The sequence below is a fragment of the Diachasmimorpha longicaudata genome, chromosome 1 (genome assembly GCF_034640455.1).
Source record: "Diachasmimorpha longicaudata isolate KC_UGA_2023 chromosome 1, iyDiaLong2, whole genome shotgun sequence".
Taxonomy (NCBI): Eukaryota; Metazoa; Arthropoda; class Insecta; order Hymenoptera; family Braconidae; genus Diachasmimorpha; species Diachasmimorpha longicaudata.
The window spans coordinates 13,113,608-13,141,546 of record NC_087225.1 but is presented as its reverse complement, the minus strand read 5'-3'; the positions used below and the strand labels follow the sequence as shown (position 1 = coordinate 13,141,546).

Below are 27,939 nucleotides of genomic sequence, written 5' to 3'. Positions count from 1 at the left end.
TTTAATATTTCTCTCCCTCAAAGCGTCGGAATGATTTTTCAGTTTCCCTATCACCTGAAAATTCGCCCCTTCTTTGTTTTACAACAAAGCATCACCAGAACTGGCGATAAGCATAAATAAATATGTAAATATCGAGAATAACCATTGAAATATCGTCAAAGGTAAATTTTTATCCATTAAATGTAAGGTGCTCGTGACTGGAAGCAGCTGAAGTTGGCACTGCAAAACGACGGATACTAGACCTTAAAAATCCTAGTGAGAAGTGGAATTACCCTCTGGCGACCACGCGATCGTATGATGCCCACCTGTGGTATTAAAATTTATTTATTTTTATTCCAATGCAAAGATTTTTTCCCCTAGATGTGGATTACAATAATTTTCAAGTGCGCAATATCTCGCCCCACTAAGTGATATTTAAATTCAAAAAAATTTGTAAATGGGGTGAGATGCGCGAGGGCAATGAAGTGAGAAGGAGGGATTGCTTACATACATTTACATTGAATTAACCTTCAACGTGTGTTGTACGAGCACTTGGTTGGGCTTTTCACCTGGAAAAATCTTTACACTTGAGCGTTTAAAGTGGTTGGAAGTGAGAAGTGCATGGGGGGCGGGGAGGGATTATTGGAGCTCTGCCGTATAATTATTAATTTCCCATGGTTACATGACCATTCATTTAATTAATTCGTGGATTAATCGAACGTCAGACTAATCCTCGGCGACCACCGACTCGGTGTCAGGGGGTTTTTTTCCATTTGCAACAGTTTAGCTCGACAATTTTATGCTGTATTTGCTAATGGTGTAGAGTTTCATGATAAACGGAGATACTTTATACCCTGAGTAAATTAGAAGTTTGAATAATTCAGGGAGACTGCGAATGGCAATTATTTTCAAAGAAGGAATAAGCTGTTTTTATCGGAGAATTTATGGATTTTTTTTTGATTTTGGTTTGTGATAAGATAATCATAGATATAAAAAATATTTTTATCAAATATCACAGTGAGTTAGCTCCGCATGATCATCGTTAGGGTTCAATTATAATAATTATTGTGCTCTAGAAGATGACTTGTTATGCTTGACCTCCACTGAACCCCCTCAATATATATTTTTTAAAATAAAATTCTTCATTCGCAAAAAAAAAAAAAATTCTGAATTAGTTTTTAAGGCTTATAATTAATGACAGAATTTACTTGAAATCTTAATGAACATGACGATGATCTGTAGAATATTCATTGTCATGGGTGTTCAACAGAAGTCAGTTTTTGTCATCAATAATTTGTTACGTCTCTTCAATTTGGAGAATGCATGTAAGCTCAGTCTTGGAAGCATTTTGCTGATTTGGTTAAGCACTCATGAGTTCACTAATGATTTTTTTTTTCAACCGATGAATTTCTCGATTTTTCGCTTACTTAATTACACTTTTTACTAATTTAAAAAAGAGTAGAAATAGTGGTCGGGCTCGTTTGCACCTACTGCGGTAGCTGATCGGGCGCTCAATGGCGCGTCGGTAGATTAAATCAGCCGGTTTGCACAACTCCCGTTCCTCTTCCTCGCGATAATTAACGGTTGCGCGTGAAAACTAAAACGACCAAGAATCTGGGAAGGGGTTAGAAGGGGGAGAGTGAACATGATCTGGCTGTAAATGGTAGAAACCGATTTTTCATACCGTCTAGATACATCGAAAAAGAAAATTCTGCGTGCACACACGCACATTGAAATAAAGAAACAAATATATTGACAGTAAAAAAGAGCATTTTGAATTTCTGTTGAACTCCTAGAATTTTTTTGAATAATCAATTTCAATTTTTCGCCGTACAGTCGTTGAATGAATCGAAGAAGAAATAATTCAATGGAGATAATTTCCGTCCATAATAACCTCAAAAAAATATTGAACATGAAGAGATAAAAACAGGTGGAGGCATAAGAATGAAAAAGCCTCATACATACTTCGGGTTCGCGTGTCGTACGGTCGTAACTTGTCCTCCCGCTTGTCGCGGTGAGGGAAATCCGGATGAATTTACCGGCCCATACGCACGTGAGGCAGTGGCCCATACGAGAAAGCCTTTTTTTTATAATGAAAAAAAAAAACAGTAAATTAATAAAAACCAAGCGCAGAAATGGAAGGCAAGGAGAGAAGCGATCTTTACACGCGTTAACGAACAAATCATCGCCGGCGTACATAAAGTTGCCTCAACGGAATATCACGACTCCACGAGCAGTGCAATTTGCATACATGCATACCCAAGTGAGTTATCTGTTACCCTCGGTCTAAAAAAAATGAATTTTATTCATTTCCCGTTCTCACTTTGAGTCGCTTACCAATCCTTATAATCTCATATTTATTTTCTCATTTATTTTGACGAGGATGAGCTTGAACTTGCGTCAAATTTGAGCTTTTCGCGGCCAAAATGACCTGTTACGGCCCCAGAACAACGCCTTTGCCCGGCGCTTGGCCGACGTTAGCCTGCACCACGCTGTCTGACCCGAATCGTTCCGTAACTACTGACGACCGTTCGGTAACAGTTTGCGAACCTTATTAAGGTCAGTCGAATTCTTCCTCAGTGATAACATTATCGCGATCGCGGAAAAGCTTGTAACAAGTAGTTGGCGAATATTCTCGTCTATTATGCACTGCCTTTATTAGAGAATAACGCGAGCGTCGACAGACATCGGATATCCAACAAGAGCATAAGCAAAAAGGAAGGTCGAATGAAGGGCAAAAGATGAATCGCTGGAGATGTTATTATGGAAAAAATGTGGAAAGAGGTAGAGTTGAGGCTTACGGCGAGGAAGCAATTATCTGGCCGTTGGAGTGGAAGAAGGGGTGGTTATGTTCGACAATGTATGAGGAATAAAGAGACAAGAGAAGAAGGGGTTGATCGGAAAAACAGAGCTGAGGATTATCCATGAAGCGCAACCTCTTCAGTTACTTCCTCGATGTTTATGAGCCAAGTGCCTATCTTTTATTTCCATCTCCCTCGCTCTTTGGTCTTGGTTTAAACGTATTGCCCATAGGTAGAGTACTAAATACACCATAAACCAAAGACGATTGCTGGCAAAGAGGTGAGGTTGGTGAATGTATGGGTTGAGGATGGAAGATTGCCGAGACAAGTAGATGAGTTTTCATGGTTTTTGAAAATATGGATATTGGTATGGGCTATTTATTTATTGTGTTTATTCAATGCCAGTGGTTAGCAAGTTAATGTGGAGTAATAAATGTATTGGAGTATTTATTGAGTGGATTTTAATGTTATGGATATTTTAATTTACAGTATCATTATCTTCGGCAAGAAATCTCCCTAATGACTTTGTATGACACGAGAATCAATCATTAATAATTAAATTTCCGCGCCAGAAGTTTCGATGAAGTCAGACTTCACCGTATGGGGAGAAATTTTATCTAGAGAAGAGAATTTCTCATACCTGGAGAGAAAATTAATTTTAATATTGTTGTTAAATTTTGCGATGAAGACGAGGGAATGAGAGCATGATGCACGCGGTGTGGATAAAGCTCTCGTGCTGTCGCCATTTGTCGCGATAATTCTCTGCAAGCTCATCAAGTTCTAAGAAATTATCACATGCATCACGGAACGTTTATTCATAAATCGACTGTCCTTACCCCGATGATAGATTTATAATCATCATAAGGACCCGATAAAATAGCTCGCAATATACTCATTAAAATAACCTGCCCATTATACTCCCCCCGAGGCCAGAAAAAAATGCAAAACTGTCCTATTACTTATGACACTCATTGGTATTGTACAATCATTTACTATAATACACGCTAATACATCTCACACTATTTCCTAGGGAGCAGTTTAAAGTGGCAAGTTTGCCTTACGGGTAGACTCGCGTGCCGCTGTGAAAACGGAATATTATTATCACGTGAGTTTATGCATCCTGAGCCAGCGAGAAAACAGTTGGTCGAGAAGGGTTGAAGAAGTTGCTCTCCAACTCCATGTACCTCGAAACTTTTATTACAGTCTATAGGGTGTACGAATGCTGCATGAAATGCAGCACGAAGTGAGGATAGTTTGCGAGTAAAGACTACCCGTCGTTTATCCACCAAACAGTATTGTGGGTGAGGCCAGGGGGAGGCCGGGGGGGTGGTGGGGATGTACGTAAAAGGCATCGCTCTATCAATCACTGAATAAGGAGAGGATTAAAGTGGGGAGAGAGCTGCGATTACTCGAACGAGGAAGCGTGTGTGCACTCGGTGGATAATGAATACGAGAGGTGGATCATTTGGATAGCATTGTTGGCACGGGCATCTGTAACCGATGATTATTTCTAACGAAGCCTCATTGATTCAACAGGTACAATATCTCAACTGCTTAATCTCGCTATTTATTCGTTACATTTTTGTTTTTCGTGCTGTGTCACTGTCCTCAATGCTGCTCAATTAATGCTTCAAAAAATACGGGATATGGTGGTAATACATTAAAATACTCATTAATGATAATTCATGCGCAGGTAAAACTAATGGTTGAAATTCATAGGGATCGAGTAGATATTTTTCAAACGTTAAAATAACACTCAACAACATGAAAATTCTTTGGAATTTCACGGATTTTTGTTGTGTTGGAGTATTTATTTTTGATTTCAACGATCTACGGAGGGAAATATTCTGCAAAAGTGACGTATCATTACTATAATTTTTCCAAAGAGATCTGTAATTTCCGTCTCACGTTTTCCGGTGAATTCAGTCATTTTTACTGAATAATTTACTGCGGCAAATATATCTAATGAAATCTCACATTTACTTTTAAATTAAATTCTAATTTTCTGCAGCCTTAATCGAATAATCCTGAAAATGTTGAACAGCAAAGCAATTAATATGATATTAATAAGCTCTTAATCTCCTCAATCGACAAGTACCAACGGAATCTCCCCGACATACGCGTCGCCGTTACAGTATCGGCGCTGCTCATCGCCGAGACCTCCTTTCCTCCCTAATTTATCGCCCCCACTGCCGCAACCACTTGTACAACTAATTAATCTCCATCCCTCTATGCACCTCCCACATTTTCTTTCTTCTCCATCAAAAGTAGTGGGAGACACACAATTTTTTAAACATTTTTTTTTCTCCTCAACTCGGCGTTTTTGCCGGGCGCGTGCTACTTTAATCGCGTGCTGCAAACATACCAGATTACTGGGCAATTAATGAAGGGGAACCTCGGTATGGCATTACTCGCAATCGCAAGAATTACCGTGGATTGGCAACTTGCTCGTGCATGAGAACAATTTTTTATAATTATTTTTTTCATTCTCTTTTTTTTTCACGTGTTACTTGCATCATTCGTTCGATTGCGTTCAAATGCTCAGTGAGCATTCCACGGGGGGAGAAAATTACTGAGATTAGAAAGAATAAAATGCCAGAAATTATGATTTCTTTAGGGTCAAGGAATTGGAGATATTCGTGAGTTAAATTCGATAGAGGCGATTCAAATGGGAATTGAATCGATAGCTATGGGAGTTGTACTTGTAAATAATATAATCAATGATCATTAAGTAGCTTTGTTATTACAGACTAGACTCGTGCCTTTCTTCTCTGAATACCGAAGTACACGTAATATTTTTACATATTTCGAATGAAAATTATCGGGCAGATAACGTACATTTTTAAGGGTCTGAATGGACATTTAATCGAGGAAAGTTGCATTTCATGAATAATAAGATCTGTATTCAGCGATTTTTTTTTCTTCATTTATTTATTAACATAAATCGCTCCTTTGTCTTTATCGACATTCAAACGATATCGGGCTGATGGTGGAGTAATTGGGTAACTAAATTATTGATCAGATTGGAATGATTTATTTCTGAAGGGGAAAACTTGTTGGGGTTTCCATGACTCAGTATTTTAATTCGGAACATATCTACATCGATATAGGCTTCATTAATTCTGGGCGACACTGACCACAGCCCAAATTTTCTCCTTCATAAGACATCAGTCGATAACTCTCGCTGATTTTTTTCTCCCATAATATCTTTTATTTTCTTCAAAAAAAATTATTAAAAAATCACTCTATGAAAAACGAATGGCCTTGAACCTATAATTTCAAAGCACGTGTTCAATCTCCCGACTTACGTCTCCTCATGTATTATTTTTTCAAGATTTTTGATATTATTTTAACGTATCCTACAGGTATCCTTACCGAACGCCTCTTCCTATTTTTTTATTCATACCTTGACAGAAATAAAATTTTGCCTCCGATTGAACCTGATAATTTCTCAGCATTCTACATCTCAATATTTTGCCAGTATAAATTAGATTGAGACGATTTAAATTGGAATGGAAAGTTGTAGCAATAAATAATCTAATCAATAATCATAAATTATCTTTATTATTACAGAGTAGATATTTTCTTTATTCGCTAAACACACAAATGATATTTATTTTTTAAATCCGTCAAAAATAGAGTTATTGATCAGACAATAATAATTCATTAGACAACTGGTAAAACTGAGTCTCGATAAATCATTTTGTCAACATTTCAGATATATGTGCGTAAACATTGAGCTCATTGCCGACAGTTTTGTAAAAAATGTGCCCATTAAAAATGTCTCCGAATTTCTTTATATAAAATTGCACATTTCTCAGATAATGACCAATTTATTTTGTAAAAAAAAAACCACAAGACTTCACTGGTTTTACAACTTCACTACTGAGTTTTCCTCTTATCTAATTTTTTTTTCTCTATTTAATTAGCATAAATATCATTTTCCTCTTTACTGAACACCAGATTTGCATTCCAATTTATCCAACAATTCCATACCCTCTCGCCATTATACAGAAAGGGTTATAGAACTTTAAAAAATTAGTGAAAGATAATGACAAAAATACCCATAAGGAAGGAGAGGGAGTATTAATAGACCGGACACCTGGAATCACGCATGTGTAACATTTTTATTCAACTAATGATAATTATTATGATTATTTAATAGACTTAAAGTAGACGTCATTGATAGGAGGTCCGAGCGTTGGTTGGAAGAGTCACTGGTCAACTTTTATCGTGTTCTTTTTTTATTTCGTTGAGCTTATGGAGAAGGGGTTGAGAACGCTTATGCGATGGCGCTCGGAGACCCGATCCATCGATTGCTTTATCTCCTGATCCGGTAATTACGGTAATTTCCGATATTTACAGGTCATTCCATTGGCGAGAGGGGAGTCCTAATTTCTCTCAGGACGATAATCTGCGCTGGAGATTTTATAACTTGTTTTAAAAATTTTATCCCATTTTAGTTTGTCTTTTTAATCTCATTCGTTTTATTTTATTACTCGTGTCGCAGAGCACTCGAAGAAGACTGAACCAGACGAGGGGAAATTACCTTATCAGTGATCGTTTATATTTATTATCAGCATTGGCTACCGGTCACTCGTGATAAGTGTATGACATTTTTGAAATATTCTTGTCGAGTTATGAGGCTGAATTGAATAATATTGACATTAAAATCGAGTGTAAGAGGGATATTTAGAGGACAGAAAAAAAGATGTCTTTAAGTTTCAAGACGTCTGCTCAACAAATTGACGTATACAGGGATAATCAGGTTTATTGAAAAAATATATTCCGTAACTTTTGTAGTAAATGTAATGAGCATAGAATTATACTAAGAGATTCTGTAGATAGAAAATTTTGCAATCAATCTGTCGGTATTTCAATTACTCATCGCAATTAGGCGTTACTTGCGCGAAAATGAGGTACATTTGAAGTTGATTTTTGTTGGAAAAAAAAATGTGCGTTTCTGCCCGTTGACTGTACATTCACCGAGAGGGCTCGGAAGATCAGAAGATTTTGTACCCTCCGGTATAGCTCTGCATTCGCGACAGCTATGCATTACGCGAGTCATCGGAGGATAGGGAAATTATAAAGATTACCCCCTCGAAGGCATGGCACGTCGCGCGCGCTCTGCACCCCCACAGTATTTTTCCATTTTATCCACCTCCATTCGCCCCATTTGTTTTGTTCCACATCTCCCAAGAAGAATTAATCTCAATACACGACGAAAATTGCATAGGCGGATGCCCTTTGACATGTCCATCGTTTTTCACTGCTCTGAACATCTCATTTACGATGTGAATTTTCAACTGATGGAAAAATTCAAAATGTGAGATAACCAGTGGATAAAACCCTCGGAATGATTTTTTATATCTTCCGGAATATTCTGTTAACGCGATGAATAACCTTAACGATTTTTTAATGGAAAAAGAACTGAAAAACAATAAAACACAAAAATAATGATTTTATGTACTAGCCAAAAATAAAAATAAATATTGAATACAATGAAATGTATTTGAATGTACTGAATACATTCAAATCCTCTGAATACAATCCTCGAACACATCAGAAACGATTTTATGTATCCATCGGCGCGTGAGCGTGAATTTCCTGGGTGCAATGAAAAGGACAAATGCTAACCATTTATTCGTATAACCCCGCGAGAAAATTCACCGCGAGGAGAGAAAAAAAAAATCCATTTAAGTAATGAATGGAAAAAAAAATGTTTCATCCAAAAAAAAAAAAGAAAGAAGAAAATTCTAATCACGCTCTCGGCGGTCGTTACGGGGAGCTATCCCAGGGTGTAATGTGCATAATTATTTAAATGCGGAAACACGTTTCCCCGGGTGCTCTCGCTCTTACGAGAGAGCAGTGCGAGTGCCGCGCGACCGGGACGGAGAGGAGACCCCGCCCGGCCGTATGTACCTCAGTGCGACTTGTAACGAGGACTGAATGTAAGGTAGATAAACATCTAATTGCCCGAGTGCACGCACACCCTCAAATCGAACTGCTCTACCTTAACATTTTTCTACCCCTTCTCTCCCAACTACCTGTACAGAGGAAAAATTAATCCACGTCGTAGCAGGCCATTTCTTTTATTTAACAAAATTCAATGTATTATACATTAAGCAGTATGAGTCACTCGATTATTTCTCATAACTGCGCGATTAAGTTTTTCGCAATGACTCTATATCACTGAATAATTTTACCATGAGGGAGGTATTTATAATGAAATGTAAAATTGTTGAAATCCATAAATTACCAGTAATTATAATTTTTTCATTCGTTCGATTTTTTCCGAGAAACAAATTCCGCGAATTTTTTTATCGCTGCATGCGATCAACTGAACTGAAATAGACACGAAAAAATTCCGGAAAAATAACTTCTGAAATTAATTTTGTTTGTTTCCCTTAAGAAAATTCAAGATATTATTTATTATGCAATATGACTTACTCAATTATTCGTCATTCATACGAAGAGGTTCTCCAACCATTGAAATCCATAAATTATAATCAATTATGATTATTTCATTCATTTGATATTTCTTCAGAGCAACAAATGGGGGAGATTTTTTTTAATCAATTGCCGCGTCTAATCAAAACGAACGAAAATGGGAAAAATAATGTGGAAATTCAATGCAGGAATTTGAATATTTTTTATGTTTTTTAATTCGCACTGTATTTTTCGTATTTTGTGCGAATATTTAAGGTAGAAAACGTTGTGACTAACGGAAGGCGTGAAGTTAATCATTGAGGGCATCTCGCAACTCTTTCTTTTTTCTCCCATTTCCCATTGGGCGCGCGATCGAGAGGTGGCTATTGAGACGCCTGAGGTAACGGATCGCCCCATACACACTAAGGTACCGATCGCCTCCTGGGTATATCTTCCTTCTTATTCTTCGCCCCGTCCCCTCCCCCTCCCTCTTTCCCCCTTCTGTTTTTTTTTTCGTTTTATTCACCACGTATATCAATCTTCTCTCTCGCGGACTAACCAAAGAGAGGGAGTGCATTCTCTATTTCTGTTTCACCTCTTATCCAGTGCCACACGCGTGTCGCCTTCACTCCGCTTCTGACGCCTACGCGTGATAAAAAATCACAGGAAACGATCTGTAATGGTTACTTGTATACTTCCAACTTCCCTCGAGGTTACTCACTGGTATACCGCTTGTCGTGGAATTGAGTATGGACAAGTGTAACTTTGCAACTGTCATTTGATAAAAAACGATTTTTCCGTCGAGTTATAAAAATTATCTGTATACTCCGTTAACCGATAATTATTTATCATGAAACTGAGGTGGAATTGATTGATTCAGTTGCATTCGCTCAATCAAATTTCCTTTAGTAAATATCTGCGTAGAAATATATTTGTCTTTGGAATAATGTCTTTCAGTTTATAAAGTATGTAATTAATTTCAAAGCTGTTCGAAATGATTTAGTTAAAGTTACTGTGCCAGTTCGGTGAATTGTACAAACGATTTTAGAATTTTTATCATCGTAAGAATCATTGGACTGAAAGGGTAAAATTTATTGTGATGGAATCAAATTTCCCCGGCTTGGAATAAAAATTAATTATCATATGCTAATTTTTACGAAATTTTTCGGTATAAATGAGCAAATAATGGATCATAATACTCTCGATAGAACGATAAACCGTTTTAATTAAAAATTTATCTCTCTGTGTACTCGAAATTTTTTAGAAAGTCTTGTACTCCGCGATTAGGGAGAATAATATTCTCATATATATTGATTCCGTGTGAATTGCAAAAATGTTAAACATTGAGTGTAGTTTTCTGCTGTGCAAGAGTTCATCAGTGTAATTGAACTCGATGTACACAGAAACAAGTAATATTTTTTACATGTTACCGAGCAAGTGTACAGAATGGCCACATCTGTGGGTAGTGTTAACATCCAACGAATAAAAATTGAAAATTGTAATTGGAGATGCAGATATTTGTTTTCTTAAATGTTTGCGTCAGCAAGCGTTGTCCATGCTTGGACTTCCTGGTCGCATTCCTCCATTTATGGGTAAAGCAACTCCAAGTGGTTGGAGAAGAGGCACACAGGTGTGGTGGCAGTGTCAGACGCTATTAGAAAGGAACCGGGGTTCTGTCAACCAGAGTTTTCCAAAAATTTTCATTTTGCCGGGAAGAGACGCGGCAAACTGTGAAAAATTAGAGACAATGACTAACGATCAGACCAGAAGGTGTGTTTGCATTTCCTCAAGGCTTTCAGTGTGTCATAACAAGAAAAATAACAAGATCAAAGAGTACAAATAAAGGAGTAAAAAATGGTAGATTTCACGGCAGCGCACGTACGATCTTCACTATCCTATTCGCGCGATGCAGCGGCAGGATGCGGAACGGAGATCCGGGAGATAGCTTTGTGCAGCAGGGTAAAACCCATGGGTAAAGAGAGCAGAGTGCGTTGTGGTCCAGACTTGAGTTACAGCGACGGTTAAAGTTTCAGCCACGGCGATGTGGTGGAAATAAAAAAAAAGTGAATGAAAACAAGAAGAGGAAAAAAATTGAGGAAGGGGAAAAAAAAAATGAGGATTCTGCAGGCCAGTGGAGTTAGACCACCTGCAAAATTCTCTCTTCCTCCCGAGAGTTGCTTCCTGCTTTCAACTGGAACAGTAGTTGAGAAAAAACGAAGATACAGATTGAGCAATATTTTATTTTCATTTTATTCATTTGATTAATACGTCATTTCTATGCTTTGGTGAGGATAAAAAATATCAGAGAATCTCACGCGGTTTTTTTTGTCGGAAGTTTGTGTAACGTGAATAGCTATTGTGTAGCCCCGGTAAAGTTTACTTATATTTTCTTATTTCATTTTATGGAAATTGGCAGGAGAGTGTTATTGGGAGAATGATCGATAGATCTTCGGAAATTCCCAGCAGAATTATTGAACGATCTTTGGAAGATATTGATTTTAATTAGACGATGGATATTATTTTACGTGTCATAATTGGGGTTGCAAAAATATTATTGTAACGAAAAATCATGCAAATGATAAACGGAAATGCAAAGTCTAAATATACCGACTCCCTCAACATTTCAACATAAGTCGATCGCTGACGTTTGAAAGGTCGCGTGGTAGACGCACGCACGCACAATTTATTCCACCGTAATGACCGTTTATAGGGTATAATGGGATGAGATTCTACAATAAAGGAAAAAAATAAAAGAGAGCAGAAGAAGAGCAGAGAGAAACATTTATCAAGCACCCCCGCACGTGAATCCATTCACTCGTTCCCTTTTAGCTACCAAGTGTCTCAATGCATGTTTGAAAGAACGTGAAATAATTGACTTACTGAGGGGTAATGGAGAGTCCTGCTAACCGAGCATTCCATCTCAGCATCGAGAATCTTGGGTGGAATCTTCAGGGAATTTTTCTGACCCTAAGCGCTTTTCATCATCAATTTTTTTCGGGTTGTTTTTTTACACCAGAGGCGAGAATTCAGAAGCTCAAATTAATATGCTGGTACTTCTCAATAAATTTTCATTCCGTCTTGAATATTTTACCTAAATAAGTCGAATAAAGGAAACATAATCGATGACGAATATTTAGAACGACTGTCAACTCGACTAAAATTCGATGTAAAATATTTCAAGAATTTAGTGAGTAATAAAACACTACTTGTTATAATGAAGTCCCTCCAATTTTTTTCTCATAAAAAAGTCAATATGGAACACTTGGATAGTCAAGTCATAGCTGAACACTCAACATAAAAAATTATGTATTTAATTATAATAATAGGTGAGACTTTCATTGAAAATCCTTCAGTGATCACCTAAATTTTATAAAATTATCGACAGTTTGAATTAATTTGTCTCCAAAGCAAATCTTTTCATTGCAATTTCATTCAGGTTACATCATTGACTATTTCCTAACATTTTTTGTCAAGAAATATGCCATTTTCTACACAAAGAAAATCAATTCAAGCATAACCCATTGCAATGGTTCTTGTGGTGAGTGAATCGAGTGAGACGTAAATGAAGATCCGTTCGATTTCAATTGAAGCCCATCTGCGCTGTAATACAGAGTATGAAACTGTTGGGAAGATATAGAATTGCCAGCAATAGGGTGAGAATTATCCTCCACAGTCCAAGTTTCAACAGCATTACCTTATTTTATCCTCTTTACGTTCGGCCGAGTGAATTCCAAGTGAAAAATAAACTTCTAAACAACTGGAAATAAAATTCAATTGAAATGCCCAGAACAAATAAATGAATGAATAGAATGAAGACGGGGGAGATAAGAGAAAGACGAGATGGAAATTAAAAATTCTAAAACCTGTCCTGTAAGTTGTAACAAGCGAAAGTACACAGAGTCCACCGTGTTAGACTCTGTTAATTACTCTCGACATTGATTGAATAATCGTATGGAATTATTTCATTCGAAATGAGAGAGACCCTTGCTGCCTTGTAGCAATTAAAGTGAGATAAAGGAATTGGGCGTAAGAAAATTTATGACGATAACGTTCATAGCATTTTTTTACAATTTTTGCGCCACAAAAAAACGACAAAATCTAGAACAAATATATGTATCGCTAATTTTTTTTCACATACCGATACATATTCCTTTGCACAGCAGAAGATTTACAGATTAAATTGCACAATAATTGCTCCGATAACAAAAATGTAAAAAAGTTAAGAAACAACTTTCCAGGAACGCAAATAAATTATCGATTTTTCTCTTAATTTTCCTCGATAAATCCTCGGGAAGTCAGGGACTTCGTGAATATTGATTACAATTACTCATTTACCTCCATTAAACCACTAGACTCCCTCCAATAACGGTGATCATTCATCACCTTCACCTGAAATCTTGCCATCCCAACATTCATAAATAAATCCATTAATATTCCTCTTCAAAATAAACAAATTGTCACACTGCGGAAATGGCAGAACTTCAGCAATTTGAAACGCTCTAAGACGATAAATTATAATCCACCTTCTCTCGCACTACATACTACGAGCAATTATTCCCGTTGGACGCCATATTTCAGTTGAGAACATCTTAATAACCGTGGAAGACTGCTCTCAAAGACCCTCACCCTTTACCCCACCGCTCCTCAAGCAGCATCCGAGCCTGTAATATCCTCCACTTCTGTATGTTCACCTCTATCGTCTTTCCACCATCTAAAACTCACAAAAATTAATGAAAAAAAAAAGCCTCGAGATTATCTCCTTAACTCAACTCGTACCTGGGTTACCGCCTTCAATTCCTCCTCGTTTGGGGTAATTCACGGGTGCCCCATTACCAGCTTTCAATTTTTTTTTCTTTTCTCAACTGAACGGAGCTGTTTAGCACAAAGCATAAAACGTTGTGATTGGCGAGTAGTAAAAGTTCGTGGAGGTCGGACTCACGTTCAAGTGGAAGCTATGAATGAGAATGACCGACACTACGTGCGGGGGTTAAACGGAATTCATGCTCTATGATTTTATGTAATCTACAGTCCATTTTTAGTTTTAATTAATTGAAAATGCTGAAGGTATGCAGGCTATTTGTTTCGGTAGCGATTATTGCTGGACAAGAAATGAGTTATTTTCCCTCCATATTTTCATGGTTTATTATTTGATAGGATCCCAGAACCTCAAACATTTCGAGTTTTAATTATTGAGAGAAATAATGAGGTGACTTCATTTTCAGGTAAACAATTTGTGACAAAAATGAGATTTCCAATTTAAACACATGAAAATATATAGTTCCGCCATTTTACCACCTTCTTTAATTGCCGCAATTTATTATTATTTCTATTATTATTTAAACCATTTCAAAAGGATAGTTCATGAGATCGATGGGAAACTGAAGTCTCATAAGTTGGAGTTTCAAGTCTTAGTGATCCGTCTTGTCAGTCTCGTGACCATTCCCATCGAAAATCTCACTTTCCAGGCAGTTATAATCGCGAAACGAATGAATTTATTGTTTATAGTTTGATATTTCCATCCACCAACAATGAATTTCCACCGAGGAGTATTCACCCCATATAACGAGGCATCGTAACAAGTATGCCAGTACTCCCATCGCCGAAGATAGTATGTACTGAATAAGTATAAAGAGGAGCATACATACAGAAGATGAAGGTAGAATGAAGTAGCCGGTAGATGAGAGAGAGGCAAATGGAGTACAGAGGACGCCGACGGGATACCTCCTTGGCACGCCGTTAATGGCCAGGGTAATTATTGTCTTCGGCCAGGTGGTCCGTTGTTACTTATTAGTAGCGCAGGAGGTATACAATCAATAGAGTGGGGAGGTTTGAGTGAAATAAGAAAAATAACACGTCGATTTAATGTTTCACCGAGTAAATGTTACATCGAACAAAAGAGAGCCCCCACGAATCATGAACAATTGCTAATTCAATCATAAAGTTTAATCTAGTTGCCCCCCTTTTTTTTCTCTCTCTCTCTCTCTCATATCTCTGGCTATTTTCTCATCATAAAATTGCCGATCATTATTACAGATATTGGATGGCTAACGACTGCACAGTTGCTCGCGGTTGAACTGCATTCTAACCGATCGAGGAGAGGAAGGTTGGATAAAAATTTTAAAAGCGCGAACTAACGTACCCGGACGCCTTGTGCACAGTTTCCTATCCTTGGGATTCTCGTAAACATGCCACTGCATTGCCGGCAATGTCGCGGCTTGTATTTCACGCCGAACAGCAGAATAGGAATACTTGGCCTTTTATTTCTGTCTCCTCCTTGAAGCTGGAAAGAAAAATGGCGGGAAGTGTTCTAGTGAGTTTCACGTCTTTTATCAAATTTTTTTTTTTAGTATTTTGTTTGCTCATTTTGCGGTCTCTCACGCACGGAAAATGATGGTTTATAGGTCGTATAATGACGCTATTTACGTACATATTGGATCATTAATCTGAGATGATTTATGGGGAATATTGCGAGGGCAGAGATGTTAATTTATCACGGTATTATGTTCGTTACGAATGTGAATGATTGGATTGATTCAATTATTTGTATCATTTATTGGCTGAATTAATCATGCGCTTTGCGTGCAGTAAATGTCTCGAAATTTTTTTTTAATTACCTGGGAAATTTCAGGGAGAAGTCTGAACTGTCGACACAGAGACATTTTTGTTATAAAAATTCTAGGGCAATAATAGAAAAGTTTATTGTGGAGAATATGAAATATTCCTCATTGTAAAAAAAATGTGATATTGTTCATGACGTGGTATATTTTTTTTCTCATGCAAATGGCAACCAATTTCACGTAAAAGTGATCTCCCTCTGAAAATTGATATCGAACCTCGATGAATATGAACCTCTGCGGTCAAGAAATCTGAATAAATTTTTTCAATCGAGATATAATGATTCACATAATAACGAGTACGTGGATACTCCTTTTGTATTTTATACGAAGAAAAAAATTAATCTAGCGGAAAAATAATGAAAGAAAAAAATAAAACACGAGTTCACTAAAGACCCGACTAAACTCACAAATTGACTTGGAGGGCCATTGTTCTCTGGCCACGCTGTTCCGTGGTAACTATCCCAAACAATAAACCTATCGTAGGGACATATTTGGAGAACATTGTCGCACCTCTGGTCTCCGCCGATTGTTTTCAGCATAAAACACACACAATTTTCTACCCAGTATTTAAGTACCTCTAAACCTATCATTAAAATCTATCTCACCCAAGATCTTGCAGTTCTTCCAATACACAAGCGCAAAATGTGGAAGACTGGAGAACTATAGGTACAATTTTTTTCCTCTTTCATCTTGAGCCGGTGTTTCGCCCTGAGATGATGCCAAATACAGGCGCTGTAAAAATATATTGGTATCATAAAGGGACGCGCACAGTCAAATGCCGAAGGTTCCGCAAGTTAACTCCACTGGACTCTTAAACTTAATCTCAGGAGAATTTATTTCTCTGTGTATTAGCTTCACCTTTTTTTTTAGCTCAGAAAGAATTACCAGTGGCGCGTAACCTTCGGGTGGGTGTAACTACTTTGTTCTTTATCGCGTAATTAAAATAATGGATGAATTTCCGTGGTGGATCATTAATTACTTTCCCCTTTGTGTCATTAAGTTGAGCTACGCTACATTGGACGTTGCAAGCGAGTTAGAAAAAAATATTCAGTCGGTAATAACTGAATTCTTCCATCAGTGCAAAGTTCTCTGTACTTCGTCAAAAATTTTCCAAAAATCGGCTCCCTTAAGTGCCACGTGCATCGCCCTTTGAACACAACACCTTCAGCTGAGGAATTCGGCTTAAAAATGTCCCCAAAAATGGAAAAATTAGTGTCAATACCCCGACTAACTCTTGGAGTCGTCAAATTTCTCACTCGAAAGGTCAATTCAGGGTGAAATATTTACTGTTCCATCCATAAAAAAAAAAATGAAATTTGTGTGCAAGGAGAGAATGGTGGTGTTGGCTGTCGCCATGATGAATGCCATGAGATAGCAAGAAGCTATATTATCCCCGGACGGACTATGTGTCTTACTTCTGTCTCTTTACCACCAAAGAATGTACTCCCGTGCTGCTAAATTGCACCACATACACACAAGGTAGAACTTTAACGCCTTTAACCCAGGAAGAGTATATGATACCAGGCATAGCTTAACGAGTATGAAGTACCCGAGGGTTCAATATGACTCACTTCTAATTGCATCCACTGAAATCGGATTTCAATGAGACAAGGTAATACACCCCCGGCATTTCAGAAATATTAGCCTCCCTGCATTAATTTATTTTTACACAAAACATTGTTCTAAGTAGTTGGTAGATAAATCAATATTCAGGGTGAAGCCCAAGCAATTTTCTATGATGGAAAAAGCGTCTGGATAGAGTGACGTCGGGGCATGTAGGATAAATTAATAGACTCGTTTTGTAAAACGAGAGTGTGGTAGCCCGAGACATCCTACTAGCGCTAGTGTATGTGTGTATCCTACCTTGAGGATTATTACGATAATTATAGTGCTGTGAGAAAATTGTTTGGTGAATTATATTACGTGTTTTTGGCGTGGCCTGTCTAAAATCATAAATCGAAGATAAACGTCAACGGATAACGTGTCTATGTTGTACCAAGGGCCCGTTTCAGTTACTCGTGTATTTTTCATATTTTGAAACATGAGGTTTTTGTTGATTTAATGACACTCGAGATAATATCTATCGATAATTAGTTGTATTTAACGGAGGCTGAGGTGCCTCGTAAATTTACTTGGCCAATTAACGTTCCGTGAATGAGAAAATATGTGCTGTAAAAATTTATTTTTTCCTCCATGTGGTGAAAACATTATTTTTGCTGAGTTATTTGCTGGTCAATGGGAGTACTGTAACCATGAAAATTTTTGATGCGGAAAATTTTTTACCACTAGACTTTTTTCTGGTGTAGCTAGTCGAGACAGAAGGAAATATCTGGATATTTACGTCTGAGTGAAGGGTTATTAACATTTTCTCACCAAATTGGAACAGTATGGATTTTTTAAAATTGTAAAGACTCAATTCCAGTCTTCATCATGAATCGTAAATAACGAATTGGCAGAAGCTCCGAGAATCAAAGACCGATGACAATTAATGTCATTAAAATTATTAGAATTATTCTCCATGGTGATTGCTGAAAATTAAAAAAATCCAGCTGTTAATCATTTGATAATTAAGCGTACATTAGAGACATCTATATTCATTAATCTTATTCTGGTCGATTTTTATCTTTTTTAATTGTCCCGGCAGTGATGACAAGGATTAAGTGATTTCCCCAAGATAAATTGTAGAATTGATCAGTTGATTAATTGAACCCATTGATTTATTAGCTTATCAAAATGAAGAATGGCTTTCAATTCCAGTAGTTATTCAGCATCCGAGTTATGCATAATTATTAAAGTGATGGGAACTGAAGTCTGGTATTGGATTACATCCACTAGATCATTAGTCTGCTTCACTCTTACCATCTCCCTCTTGGTCCATAAACTCACTTTGATTCATACCAGATGAAGTACCACTGACTATAACTCGAGTAATCGGTCGTTAGAGTCATCATCTTTTTATTCTCCCTCCTCGGTGTAATAACCTGGTGTTTGTTTTTATAAGAGCACCTGTGTACCAAAAATAAAAAGAAAGAACGCGAGAATCAAGTGCGAGAAGTGTATTCATAAGCAAGACATTCTATTTGTAAAGGGAACATCAAAATAAGTTGAGTACTAAAAATCAATACTGAATAAATAGAAACATAAGGTGTGGATCGTACGGTGAGAATCGTTCAACGTATGCTGAGGGTATTCAATGTACTTTGGGCTTGCTGCAAGAATACAGCTTTCTTCTTTTCCCTGATATCAGGCAACCAGGCTGACTCCTGGTACTCGAAGAAATCCCAGATCAATAGAGCATTCGATACTTGAACTCCTGAAAATTCAAAAACAAAGAGAACAATTTTTTTTCAAGAATTCTTCCTGGAATTTTGTTATATTCACAATTTACTGAGACCAGAGAAATACTATAATTTATTATTGATATCTAGAGTAATTGAAAAATCAGGCGATTTGGGAAAATTGTCATCGACTGGAACCAATTTTCAATGTCAAGCCCTCAAACTGGAATTGCAAATTTGATGAATGGAAAATGGGTTAGTCACCTAGTTTTGTATGATCTGGATTCCAGACAACATTGTAAGCATGAGTTCCATATCGTGGACTCCACTGTGCCACATCGACAATCCTATCCCAACTAGCCAATACAGGGATAGTGACAAAACGTTTGTCGCCCTCCCAGTAGTACCACTGTACGACCAGTTCTCCGCTGATCTTGTTCCATTTCATGTTCTTCACGTGGCCCAAGAAGGCTACTCGTTTGTATCCAATGGACTCTTGCCTCTGCATGTCCCAAAGGGACAGAGAGCCATCGTTGTATCCACCACCAATGCACAGTGTTCCCGAGTCCCAGGGGTGCCAGGCGAATGCCTTATTTCGAGATTAAAAAATTCATGAAAAAGGTACAAACGTCAATTATATTACGTTTTATGGCCTATTTGGGTAATGAATTAACGGGGATCAAATGTACCTGGGTTGCATCGTAGTAACCAATTTCAAGGTAGATGATCATTGCTGGGTACAGGTAGATATGAACTAGTCTGTCGATTCCGGAAGTTGCCAGGTAACGATTGTTGGGGGATACTGCTAAGTGTAGTACAGCTCCATTGTGAGCTGGTATGTGTTCAATTAGATGTTCTAATTTTGATTCCCGAGTGCGAAAAAGGGATATCCCTCCAGATGTGCATCCTCTGCGAATTTATATTATCAATGGGAGCGATAGCGACGGGTCTACAGCATTACATGTGTACAAATAACTTACACGACAATCTCCTCATCATCTATACTCCAATTTATACAAGTAATATCACAGTCATCGCAGAGACAAGTGTCACTCCAGAGTACTTTTGCGGATGGCACATCGAAAACACATATTGTGTAGCTCTTCGAGTACATGGCTAGTTGATTTCCAGCATTATTCCACTTGAGACATTTGACATGTCGTGAGCCTGGAAATGAAGACGCCACCGAAATACTGATATGCGTCGGTTCCGACTCGTCCATCGCAAAAAAATGTAAATTTATGTCGACTGGTGCCACAATACAATTCTTGGAACTCCAATCAATGGAACCACGGCCTGTAAATTCAGAATCTCAATACATACTCGTTCCCTTATTCGACTCATGCGCTTAAATACCTCGGCAGTAAATGAACATTCGATCTTGGAAATTTTCAAAATTAAGAAATAATTGAGGACTTAAAAACCTTAAAATGTCCCGGCAGAATTAAAGTTAATCAGTAACGTACACAATCTCGATTGAGTTGGAATGGTAATTTTTTGACGATGTTCCCCAAGTAGAGGCCTGCTCCTGGGTTTAACCTTCCAAAGAGTGTCCTCATACTCATCAACAACACTATTTCTCCTTCGACAATGTTTTCTGCCTACAGACACCTCCTCAATCCGACTTTTTCCACTAATATTCAAGATCCTCTGATTACCAACACCCGATAAAACATCAAGCCTCTGCATCGCTCGCATCATGAGGCGTTTCCTCCACGTGGACTCCAAGGAATTTATCTGAAATAACATCTACAATCTCAAACCATTCATTTCATTCGTTTCATCTATTCACATTTGCTCGTGTGAACGAAGTGAAAAAAAAAGCATATTGGGTGAAAAAGAAAAATATTCAAAAGGAAAATACAACATGTTGGGAATTCAAAAATGAAACGCCATCGAGTGTAAGATCAAGGCGTGGGCAGAGGAATTGCATGGATAGAGTGAAAGACCTGGAGGGCAAGTAAATTGTCCAGACACAGGCCCAACGTTGAAGCTTAACGATCGAAGAAGCGCACATCGTCCTCTATATGTGCAAGTTTAACTTCAACCACGACCATGGTCAACGTGTTACGCGATTACGCTCGTAAATCGTTCCCACTACAGAAGGAGGAGACGTCCTCCAATGTAACTTGGGTATATATCCAACGTGTCAGTGTTACTATATTCGTACCGGCGATTATGAGAAAGCGGAGAACGAGTCTTCGTGATGATATAGAAATAAATAAAGTCGGATAACAAAAAATTATTGAGAAAAAGATTTACTCATTTTGTTTGCTTGTGGAAGGTCGGGACGAGACTCGGTGGATTATGGACGATTTCGTATGGTAATGAGGGAGGATGTGTCAGGGAGGTTTGTCCGTGCTTGTTTCACCGAGGTTAATCATTTTTTTCATGGTCATTAGTGGAGACCAAAATTTCCACTGAGAATTCGCTGCTAAATTTTCGGTGGTGGATTTCGTTCGTTGGTTATTTGCAAAGAAATTCAGGGTTTTCTGCGCGATAATGTTGTGGTATTTATTTAATTCACAGCTCATCGAAGCCGGTTGAATTCATGGATAATATGATAAAGTTAAGCGAAGCAACAAATTTGACGGTTTATGAAAATTATCACGTGAAAATGCCAAATTAATTTTCAATTATGCGTTCGGTCAAAAATATTCAATAAAAATTACGTCTTTTTTCGTGTTATAATTTTACGGAATTATCCTGGAAGTTTTGGGGAGATTGTTGACGAAAGATTTTGGACTCTATCGCTTGACGAGTGCTAAAAATAAAATTACCTGACCGATAACATCAATATAATTATCCGAAGAAGCATCCATCTCAATCGATGTCTCTTTCCTCATCAAATGGTGCCTCGAAAAATCAAAGTTCTGGCATCGCCTGTTCGGGATGAATCTGTCTACTTGACCCTGGCAGTTGCTATCAGGGTAAAAGTTGTGGGAAACAATGGGGTAGCTCTTCTGAGGAAGCGAGGACAGCGAGTAGACCGGTACTGGTTCCTGAAACACGTGAGAAATACTTATTTTTCATGTATTCTCGGAAAATATCACATAGGATCACATTGTCATGCCGAATGTCTTTGTTGATTCATCAGTAACGGATAAACCGGTATGAACATCAGAAAAATCACTCGAGTCTATTATCAACCCTAGATATATATTTACCACGGCTGTTTAATCTCCAGGCTCATTGTGACAATGATCCAGACATAAAATGGGAAATTTTATTTTTCGCATAATTTTTGCAGACAAGGCTTTTGTGAAGGGGTGGTCAAGGGAACCGCCAGAGCGTGGGGCATTATGCACAGCAATGGAGGATCAAGGGTTGGACGATATTTGCCACCGTACATTCAGCCCCCTATTTCCATTTTTTTTTACAGTTTAGACCCCCAACGAACATCTGGCCCCTGTGGCCTCTCATGGAGCTTTGATGGATGGGACGAGACAAGCAGCTAGTTTCTTTCGATAAAAATTGTTTACCCGGTCTATTATTAATTGTATTGGCTCAGTGACAGTTGAACAGGAAATTTCATGAGACTTTCTCCCTTGATTAATCCATTTTCCAATAATTTTTGTTTTCCGTTACTTCGAATTAATCATTGCGAGCTAAAAAATGTAAAAGCTATTCACCATGAGAAGAAACTATTTTTTTTCTGAAAAAATTCTCTGCCTACTCATTCCCACGAAATTTATAATTGATATTAAAATATTTGGAGAAAGAATTTTCTCTCTAAGAATAAAAGAAATTATCGATTGTGTTTGCTGTCAGAAAATAGTTTTTAACCCATTGGTTTTTATGATGTTGAACAGGCTCCATTGGGCCTGAAGAAAGTTGATGAAAATCGAAGATGAAAAGCAGTCAATGAATGAAAAAGAAGAAGTTTCTGAGTCCACATGCTGACGTCCCAAGCCCACCGAAGGCAACTGGATTTTGTCCCAAAGGGGTGGATGTTTGTTTTGCATATCTACCGGCTTTCGACCTCTCCACTCTCATTTCCATTTTTTAAACCTCTCCTCTCCATTCTCCTCCATTCACCCTCATCCCCCCCTCCCTCCCTCCACCCCAGCTCTCTCGCCCATAACAAATGAATTTTTGTCTTTATTGGAAACCCACCCAAGTAAAGGATATAAACGTGGAATATACTTTTCTCGTCCAGAACACTAGCACTCGGTGGAAGGACAGACGGGCCTTTATGCAAATTACTACTTGCGGGCTACCTTCTTTGTCTCCAGTCCAAGACATTTATTTGCACTCCATAAATAACAACTGGGTGTACATTTAAGCGCATTTGAAAGCGACGACAGGAATATTTCCAGATGCACTCGCGTGCCTCGACGCTGCGGGACATCTCGAAGACAACTTCATTGGACAAAAGGATTACCGAAAGTTGGAAATTCTGGGAATCAATTCAATGGAATATGGGTTTACCTCTTTTATCAGATTTTACTTTTACACATTTCCAACGTCGCAGCGCAATCGTAAATAACAATTGAAATGGTCCTGTCTGTATAAAAAAAAAAAAATTTGCACAAAAATGATCAGACGATTTACACGGAGAGACATTTCCGATTAAAATTATTTTACCGCTCGAGATCTCATTCCTATCCCGCAAATTGTTTTCCGTATTTGAAAAATTTTATTCTGATAATAAATTAGCATAATAAATTAGCCCTTTAGTACAGCAATTTTTACTCTCAGCACAGTAATTTTTATTTTTATGAGAATAAAATTTTTCTAACGTAGAATAAATTTTGATGATCCATTATAAATTATATTATGGATCAAAGAAAAGAAGGAAACTTGCGTTCGGTTCGTTTGTTTCAGGAGAGACGTATTCTCACGTATTTCTCTGGATGACGGTTGAGGACTGAAGCCAATAAATCGAGCCTATATGAACCCTGCAGGAAGATCTCATTTGCATGAAGCTGAAGGACTTTTAAATCCACTCTTGAGGGGCGAGATGGGGTGAGACTGCGTCTCCTGCAACAAATGGAATCTTAGACGAAAAATCATAACCGAGAGACTTTCCCATAGGGAATTGTAGAAATGCCCCCAGCAGAGGGATCAAGACAGGTTTTTTTATACTACTCATGGGCCCAACCTGATTCCTTCGCAAGGTGCCGAAGGGGTTACCACCTTTCCCTCCCCTGTTTCTTGCAATGTGGATTTTAATTTTACATTTTTACAGACCCAAATATCCAGATAAAACACTGAAGAACATGGGGGGAGGGGTTTTGAAAGAGCCCGATTATTCTGTCGTGGTTTTCTGTACTTGAGTAAAATTTTTACATATTTCCAGTAGAAAAAAATTCGTTAGCACAGTAATATGGATTCACATGAGCAGAATCAAAAAAAAATCACTCGAGAGCACCGCAATTTTCTCCGGATTTCCAGTTAAATATTCCTGCAGCGCCTGTAAAAATTCCAGTGCTGACACCAGGAAGGAATCCTATATTTGGACCTACTGGCACTTGGATCCGGATGACTTCCCGTGCTAGCCCTGGAATTTTTATATGAATAAACTCTGCAATGATTTAGAAAAAAAATTATTATCCTTGACGAAACGATCAGACGCCTCAAGACCTAGAATACGTCGAACATTGAATTTATTAAAAATTCATTCCCCCTACAGTTATAATCCCGACAGCCATGAAGAATGGTAATACGATATAATTCGAGGCGTAAATATCGACATACACCTCGATGATTCTCGCTTTTAAGCTGGGTCCGAGGTGGACAAGACAATGTCATTGCACGATAGCGAATGACCAGTGGCGTCTTCCCACGGTACAGGAGTAAAAGTGGACAGGGCGACCGACACAAATACGTAACACACATGTACGAAGGATGTGGACCGGTAATGGTTGAAGGTATGAAGCGCAGATGACAATCGCACACACGCACTCAAGTCGTGTGGACGACGCGCGTGGATATTCTTTTCTCTGATTTTCTTTTATCCTTTTTGCCTCGAAGGCATCATCACCTTGCGGCAACGGCGTACAAGGGTCTCAGTGGGTCAGAAGAGGCTCGAGGTCCTGCCCCGGAAACCCTTGCATCAAAGGTCGAAAGGTAATTGTGCTTTTAAAACAAGCCTGTTGTGGATATTTTAGACGAAAAAAAAATCCTCGTCCTTATGAACCCAAGACAGGACTAACGAACTCCCAATGACTGAAGTCATTCAGAACAGAAAGTACAAATGACCCACGAGGTACATAAAAATTCTTGAGCTATGAATTACGCGAACTCACTCGACCTTTCAGAATTTTTCTCCTCTATTATCATTAAAATTGCTGACCCAATTCATGAGACAGTGGGGGTAAATTAACGTTTTGACTGGAATTGAAAAGAAAAAAAAAATTTCCCTCGATGTAAAGTCTCGCGTGAGTGTATTTAGAAATTTATAAGTTTATAATACTCTTAAAACAGTCGTCTGATTATCACAGGCGGTAATTTTTCTCCCTCATACGCCCAACAGCCATAATTAATTGTGAAATGAGGGAAATTATAACTTCGTAGAGAAAGTTATTATTAATTAACGTGCGTGTTAACCAACTTTTATCAATGTACCCTGAGTTCTTTTACTTGTTATTTTCCTTTCAGTTTGACATGCCGACTAACAGGAGGAACTCGGATTACAACCGACAATAAATCTGAAGTCCCAAGTGTTGTAGGCGAACACTCCACTGGGGCGAGCCGACGTATCCAGGCTTGGCATACAGTGATGTGTGGGCGAATGTACACCCGGCTAACTTTGCCCAAGACCCTGGCCCACCTGAGGACCGAGATCACTTCAGCACCTGATCGCTTTTCTCAGCCCGAGACCATTAATTTTTCATCAATTTTTCATGGAATGTTCTCAATATCTTAAAAATATCAACATTTGTCTCAATTTTTTCCTGAAAATGGTCTTTTTCCTTTCCGCCAATATATCAACAATTTTTTAACCCCCATTCCCTGTTAAACAATCCATTATTATTCCCTCCCTCCAAGTTGGCAAGAAATTACAAACCCATTATTCCAAATGTCAGTGCAGATTCTTCAACGTCTCCATGAATAATTGATAAATAAAAGCGTGCTGAGTTTCTCGCCTAACAATTCCCTGGCAGCAATGAATTCCAAGTTCATTATCCCCCTTGATTAACAATTAAAATGAGAAATGCCATTTCACCCCCTGAATTTCTTCATGCAATTCCTAAAATTTCCATCAAATGAACCCATTCACTTTCCCAACATCACTCCCCATAATTTTTTTTCCCCTCAGCATTCCATCCAACATAGTCATCGTCCTCCACCGAGAATATCAGCTGAAGAAGACTCGTTGAAAAATAAAAGGATAACAACAAGAAGTTCCAGAAGTGGAAGGTGAACGCGACAACGCAGTAACGACCGGCGTCCTGTACACAGCGCGATGATCTATCTCTATCCAGATTTGGTGACTCCAAGACGTTCATCTTTCTCCTATTCATCCCCTCTCCTGCTACTCGGTTAATCCACCTATTGGAATATATTTTGCCTCGTATTTGAAAGCCAGCGTGAGGGTCAAACGATATCACCTGGTATTATCGGACATTTTCCATCCCTCGATTTTTTTTTTCTCTCTCTCTCTCCCTCTCCCTCACTCGTTCGCCTCTAACTCCTAACGATTCCTACCTAGGCACTGGCCTTTCTTTCTTGACCACAAGAAGGAGGAACATTGTCCGTCGCATGTCTGCTCAACCGGATTAATCTCGCCTCCGGCGGGTATATCTCTACCTCCTCATCGGACGCCAAAGAATCTCGTCCACGACCTTTTAATGCATTTAAATCGCTCAGGTACGCTTTGATAAATAAATAAGAAAAGAGTATTGGTTAATCCTCGGGCTTTTAATCTCCTATAATCATTTACCAGCTTCATTGATTCTTGTCATGAAGTTTGATGCGGAAGAGGTGAATTAAGGAGGTGGTTACCACGTTTCTAACTAATTTCATACATCGATTGAATTTTTTATTAAAAAAATTATCTCCTCGGCGCCTCGTTATCTCATTTCTATCTCGAAATACAGACTAAATTAATGCATGATAATCAAAATTGTTCTGGGTGAGAGAAAGTTCATTCTCACAAAAATGAAAACTACACGGAACAATGAAGCGGATGTTTTCCGCATCACACGTGGAAATTATCGATCGATACGAGAAAATGGGTCTTTCAGCCCTAGTGGCGGAATATACCACTTCGCGGTGATCACTCGGAAATTCGCGATAATTTTCTGTAATTTATAGAGTCCTTTCTAATTATCACAGCTGATAAATCGCGTTCACCCTGAAAATAACATAAAGTCCGTAATTTCATTAATTTCATCGGCTATGCAGCACCACTTGAAGTTTATTTATCCCCAATAAAAATGATCCTCACATAATCAGAGTTTAATTGACCGGACACTCGGGTATAGGTACGAATGAAACATAAAATCAATTGATCAATATTTACGATGATGTTGACGTTGAAACAAGAAGGCAATTTTTTTTCACAATCATGAATAAAAATATTCTCACACCTTAATGAAATAAAATGAAATCATCCCAATAGTGTAAATTCCAATTAGTGTCTGCGGTAAGGAACCCAATGGTCTAATGAATTGGTATATTTGTATTGTAACGTGAATGTACTGAGGTGCAAAACGGGTTTATACTAATCGGCAATATAATATCGTAAAGGCGACAGCTCGATAAAACGTTGACCGTTTTGAATCGATTTTTTTTCTTCCCCCCCCCCCCCTCCTCCTCACCCTCCTTTTTTTTTCACTCCTCGATATGAGACTGCGTTTTCTGCTCGGGCGTTCAAGTCTCTGGGGT

At 38.2% G+C, this 27,939-nt stretch overlaps 1 protein-coding gene and 1 long non-coding RNA gene across 7 annotated transcripts in view; one reads left to right on the top strand and one right to left on the bottom strand.

Annotated features, from left to right (window-relative positions):
• Positions 1 to 1,538: 1,538 nt before the first annotated feature.
• Positions 1,539 to 26,666, top strand: LOC135163669 (uncharacterized). 2 transcript variants are annotated; one of them, XR_010299169.1, is made up of 7 exons: positions 1,545 to 4,316; positions 14,715 to 14,957; positions 15,243 to 15,519; positions 23,932 to 24,180; positions 24,740 to 24,977; positions 25,081 to 25,176; positions 25,708 to 26,666. It is a non-coding gene; the product is annotated as an uncharacterized LOC135163669 (long non-coding RNA). The 2 variants fall into 2 exon arrangements; XR_010299168.1 differs by having other exon boundaries at positions 1,539 to 4,316; positions 14,715 to 15,519.
• The window catches only part of LOC135163535 (protein cortex-like), a 64,935-nt gene continuing 49,826 nt past the window's right edge, over positions 12,831 to 27,939 (bottom strand). Inside the window, exons 2-11 of one of the 5 annotated variants that reach the window (XR_010299136.1) lie at positions 21,885 to 22,106; positions 20,571 to 20,841; positions 20,085 to 20,400; positions 19,794 to 20,013; positions 19,369 to 19,693; positions 18,985 to 19,139; positions 18,686 to 18,832; positions 18,200 to 18,354; positions 13,986 to 14,081; positions 12,831 to 13,920 (exon numbers count right to left, since the gene is read on the bottom strand). Coding sequence is in view for 2 of the 5 variants with exons in the window: in XM_064123047.1 (XP_063979117.1) it covers positions 18,997 to 19,139; positions 19,369 to 19,693; positions 19,794 to 20,013; positions 20,085 to 20,400; positions 20,571 to 20,841; positions 21,885 to 22,106 (1,497 nt within the window). In the remaining 3 variants the exon portion in view is untranslated. Of the gene's footprint in view, positions 13,921 to 13,985; positions 14,082 to 15,514; positions 18,355 to 18,433; positions 18,833 to 18,867; positions 19,140 to 19,368; positions 19,694 to 19,793; positions 20,014 to 20,084; positions 20,401 to 20,570; positions 20,842 to 21,884; positions 22,107 to 27,939 lie in introns of those variants that run through there. The other 4 variants (XR_010299134.1, XR_010299135.1, XM_064123047.1 and 1 more) reach the window with 4 other exon arrangements.